General features: G+C 40.5%; 1 protein-coding gene across 3 annotated transcripts; it reads right to left on the bottom strand.

Moving 5' to 3' along the window:
• On the bottom strand, nucleotides 63-4,517 carry LOC104727239 (protein CROWDED NUCLEI 4). 3 transcript variants are annotated; one of them, XM_019233029.1, is made up of 10 exons: nucleotides 4,248-4,517; nucleotides 3,711-3,920; nucleotides 3,365-3,618; nucleotides 2,999-3,269; nucleotides 2,809-2,892; nucleotides 987-2,695; nucleotides 644-890; nucleotides 454-559; nucleotides 304-353; nucleotides 63-228 (listed from the first exon to the last, which is right to left on the bottom strand). In XM_019233029.1, the coding sequence occupies exons 1-8, from the start codon at nucleotides 4,458-4,460 to the stop codon at nucleotides 518-520; spliced, it is 3,030 nt and encodes a 1,009-aa protein (XP_019088574.1). In that variant the 5' UTR covers nucleotides 4,461-4,517; the 3' UTR covers nucleotides 63-228; nucleotides 304-353; nucleotides 454-517. The 3 variants fall into 3 exon arrangements, with proteins under 3 accessions (XP_019088574.1, XP_019088573.1, XP_010444595.1); XM_019233028.1 differs by having other exon boundaries at nucleotides 63-353; XM_010446293.2 differs by having other exon boundaries at nucleotides 63-353; nucleotides 671-890.

Below are 4,517 nucleotides of genomic sequence, written 5' to 3'. Positions count from 1 at the left end.
GGGGGGGGGTGGGGGATGATGATGATGAGAGCTATCAAAGACATCACATCGACACAAGAAACAATAATAAAACCCGCAACTCTCATTTCAACTTTTTAGTGTTTTGAAACCCACAAATCATCATATTCTCTCAAAATACATACACACGCTGCATGCAACACACAAGAAACCAAACGCTTCTTTCCTACCCTACCCCTTCCCTAACCAAACACACTACTCACTTCAAATCTGAAAAACAACAACGACAATGATTATCACATTCAGATTTCGAGTTTTAAAATTCAATCAAATCCATTTACATACCCCTTATCTTCTCTAAAAGCAAGCAACTCCCAAAAGGATTCATAGAGCTTCTGCATTAACAGACAACAAACAACAACTCCAGTTAGTGACTTTAAACTTTATGAGACCACATGTGGGGGGGGGGGGGGGGTACGATANGTGTAGCAGTACCTTATATGCATATATCTCCTTTTCCTACATAGCTTTAGTCATTATTCTTCTTCGTCAAGTGCACTCATGTTTCAATACCACCATCATCGGAAGCGTTTATCCCGGTCTACAACAAAAGCCAAGGGGTATTATTATTCATTCCTTATCAAGTGTGTTGAAAAAACTATGAGAAACTTTCAAGAAATACTACCTGATCGCAACTTTCAAGAAATACTACCTGATCGCAATCACTATCTGGTTTCTCCTCTCCCATTCCTGCTTCAGTAGGATTTTCTGAGTAGTCAAGGGTTGTGACTTTGTTGGTCACCTCTGTCTCACAGGTTACTGTCGTCACCTTAACGGTCTCACTGATGACTACCATACCACTTGGCATCTGGGTTTGGCTTGATGGCAGTTCATGTTTGTCTTCAGGCACGTTTTGTGGGCTTGAAATGACACTGAAAATTACAAGATGCAAGACCCCAAATCGTTGGTAACAGAAAAACAAGAACGAAACAATTCTATAAATTTGCTATTTAAGTATCAGATTTTACCTCTGGGTATCAGCTTCATCAGAAGATTTTTGGGTGACATCATGTTTCCTCTTCTTGTTATTGCTTGGTTCGCTAGTGTCAGTTCCAGCTGCATTACCTCTTCTTTTCCTTCCTGCTTCAAGTCTTTCTACTGCAATAGACATCCCCTCAGTGTAAGCCTTTTCTTCTCTTTTCGATGAATCTAGCTTCAACATTTCTGAAGGCAATCCTCCTTCTTCTTCTTCATGTTGATGCATTCGGGAAGATTTTTCTGGAGAAGACTTGAATATCAGATTAGTGTATCGTTTTATCCATGAATATGGAGTGGCAGATGAAGGTGCTGAGCCGTTCTGTCTTTCCAAAGAAGAGTTGTAGCCATCTTCGCTATTACTCACAGTGCTGACTCCATTTTGCAACTCTAGTTCATCATCCCTAGAAACAACCTTCTGCTTCAAAGCAGAAACCTTTTCCCAGCTACGCTCTAAATTGGACAGCTGCATTTTAGCCATTGACATATCATCTAAAGCGACTTTCAGATTCTCTAATTTCTTCAGTTCTTCAATCTCATGTCGGATTTCCTCTCTTTCAGCTTGAAGCATATGCCTTTGCTTCTCTAGTTTTTCTCTTTGCACCTTTAGCTCCTCAATCGAATCCTTTAACTCAGCCCACTCCCTCTCTCTTCTTTCACGATCCAGTTTAATTTCCAACCTCTCAGCATCCAACCTCTTCAGTTCTACTTGGAGATGCTCTAACTCGATTTCGGCGGTTTCCTTCAGAGACTTTATGCGCTCCTCCTCCAACTTCTTCTCTTGCTCAAAAGCCTTCTCTCTCTCCCTGGAAGCATTTTCCAATTCTTCTCGTTTACTTCCGATGCAATACTCCAACTCCCTTTTCTGCATCTCAATTCCCAACAAGAAATCAGCTCTCTCACCTTGTATTTTGCTAAGCCAGTCAGAATGCTCCTCCACCATCTTATTCATGAATTCTTCTCGCTCTTGGTTTAGTGCATCCACATCGTGTTTGTGCTGATTTCTCAATGCATCTCTTTCCTCTTTGATGTTATCACGCTCGTCCTTGAGATACAGTGAAAAAGCCTCCCTTTGACGAGTTATATACTCTGCTTCTTTTCTTAACTCTTCCCTTTTCACATCAATGTGTTCCCACTCAGCTTCAAATTCAGCTTTCTCCACCTTCAATCTATCTGCTTCAGCAAACATTTCAAGCTTTTGAGCCCTCAAATCATCTAACTCCTCCTTGAGTCTCATCTCTAAAGTAGATAATTCGCTTGTCTCACTCTTCAAGGCTTCAAGTTTTTCTGTTGCAGAATCAACACGTTTTCTCTTGTCTTCTAATGACACCAACGACTGCTGCAGATCTAGGTCCAATTTTCTAAGCCGTTCCTTCTCATTCTCCAGTAGAGTTTTCTTACGGTTGTTTTCTTCCTCTGTAGCAATCAAGTTCTTCTCTTTCTCATCAAGAGCATAAGACCTCTCTGTTATATCCTTTTCTTTCTCTGCCAATGCTCTTAATTGAACTTCCAAGTCATGCTCCCTTTCACCAACTAGGTCTTCCCTCTGCTTGATATCAACCTCCCTTAATTCAGAAGCCCGTCTCTTGCTCTCCATTTCATCATCCACCAATTTGCTCTTACGTCCCAATTCTGCTTCCACATCGGATTTTCTTTTCCTCAGGATAACTTCTTGATTCGCTAAGACATTCTGAATTAGTTCCTGTATTGATTGTTTAAAGGAGTTTTCATTAAATCTAGAAAACAAATGAGCACAAAACTAAAAAAGTATGACTGATAACTACAAGGTTGGTTGGATTGAACAAGTAAACTCACAGATTCCTTGCTGGCAATTTTTGCTTCAGCAACAAGCAGCTCTTGCTCCTTCTTAAGTAGTGAAGATTCCCTTTCAGAGAAGGCCTGTTTTCGCAAGGAAAAAAAATGAAACAGTACTATCTTGTCTGAATTTTTATTAAAGATGTATCATGCAAAACCAGAAATAAAAGATACTTGTGTGTATACAAACCTCTTCTCTTTTAGCAAGCAACGCTAGAGCGATCTCCAAATTGGACTTTTTGTCTAAGAAGTCTTTACGTTCCTCCTCAAATGTGGTCTTTGCAGACTCTAACCCCTTTTGAAGTTCAGCTAATTCTTGGGATTTCGCAAATATGTGCTCTTCTCTTTGGTTTAGTGAAACTTGTGCATCCAATAACATTTCTTGCTCTTGCTGCAAGCTCGTCCGCCTCTCATTTAAAGTCCGTCGCTCAATAATCATCTCGTTCTCTTTCGTTTCAGATCTAAACCAAGTAAAGAAAGAACCAACTCAACACCTAAATACCACAACTTAATAGTCCAAGTTTTAAAGTCCAGTTCACTGAGACGAAAGACATACTCAGACTTGAAAGATGCAAGACGCCGAGCAAGATCATCTTCACGACTTTCGACTTCCTTCAGTTTCCTCTCTGCAACTCGGTGGTAACGGTTAGCTTCAGCTTGTAAAGCTTCTGCTGAGCGCATTTTTGCTTCAGCATCTGCAAATTTCTTCAGGGCATCCTCAATCATAATATGAGCTTCAGACATTCTACTCTCAGCAGAAACTTTCGTCTCGGCACATTCTGCACGCATCTCATGCAAAGTCTTCTCCAACTGAGAAAAAAAAAAAAAAGAACAATACAAAATCAATAGAACAGACTGAAAATAACCTAGTTCTGCTGGCTCTCAAAGTCAAGAGGTCTTACACTAGAGATACACTCTTTCGCAACCCCTACATCCTTCTTCAAACTCTCTTCTCGTTTCTTCGCTTCAGCTAAGGCAGAGACATATGCAGATTGACCTCGCCTATGTGCTAGGTCGGCCTCATCCACAGAGGCCTTAACCTCCTCATACTTTGACAGCAATTCGTTTTTCTCCAAAAGGAGAAGACCCATGTTGTGTTGGTAATCATAAACCTACATGAAAAACGCGATCAATATAGCAATGCCAATAGGGGTTTCTGATCAAACACCCAACATAAAATAAAAACTGGCCAATATCACAATCTCAAAAGAGGAAACAAAATCGAAACTTTAAAACTCCACACAAGCAAAGCAATAACTGCAGACCCATGAGTGTAACGTATATGACTGACGAATCAAACTTAAAAGGGCACAAAGCAATCCCAGTAATTATAACCCTCTCCTTAGTCAGTTTCATTGAGTTCCCGCCTAGACTACTACTCTAGTGCTACAACCAAACTAAAGAATGAAATTTTTTTCAAGAAGAATCGAAAAGCAAACCTCAGATTCCAGCTTGGCGATGTAAGCAATTAGGGCAGCTTTATCTCTCTCCTTGATTGATTGTTCATCAAACCCAGCTTCCTTGAGACGCTTCCACATGACTTCTTCAGATAAAGGGCTTTTCAAAACCCTAGAATTAGGAGTAATCGCCAATCTGTTAGTAGCCGCCGTACTCGGCGTTATCGGAAATCGTTCCGAACTAGAAGTTGTCATCGTTTATCTTAACCGCACAATGAATTAAACTGAACCAAGATTTCTCCGATCTCCGAC

The sequence above is a fragment of the Camelina sativa genome, chromosome 11, assembly GCF_000633955.1.
Source record: "Camelina sativa cultivar DH55 chromosome 11, Cs, whole genome shotgun sequence".
Lineage (NCBI taxonomy): Eukaryota > Viridiplantae > Streptophyta > Magnoliopsida > Brassicales > Brassicaceae > Camelina > Camelina sativa.
The sequence above is the reverse complement of the archived record's forward strand: the minus strand, read 5'-3'. Positions and strand labels throughout refer to the sequence as shown.

What these genes read in the sequence shown, in the direction of transcription:
- LOC104727239 (XM_019233028.1), bottom strand. Translation starts at nt 4,460, where the DNA reads ATGACAACTTCTAGTTCGGAACGATTTCCGATAACGCCGAGTACGGCG. An exon ending in TGCTTGCTAAAAGAGAAGAG is followed by an intron (nt 2,893 to 2,998) that starts GTTTGTATACAC and finishes TTGCGAAAACAG; the next exon opens with GCCTTCTCTGAAAGGGAATC. An exon ending in TTCTTGAAAGTTGCGATCAG is followed by an intron (nt 560 to 643) that starts GTAGTATTTCTT and finishes CTTTTGTTGTAG; the next exon opens with ACCGGGATAAACGCTTCCGA.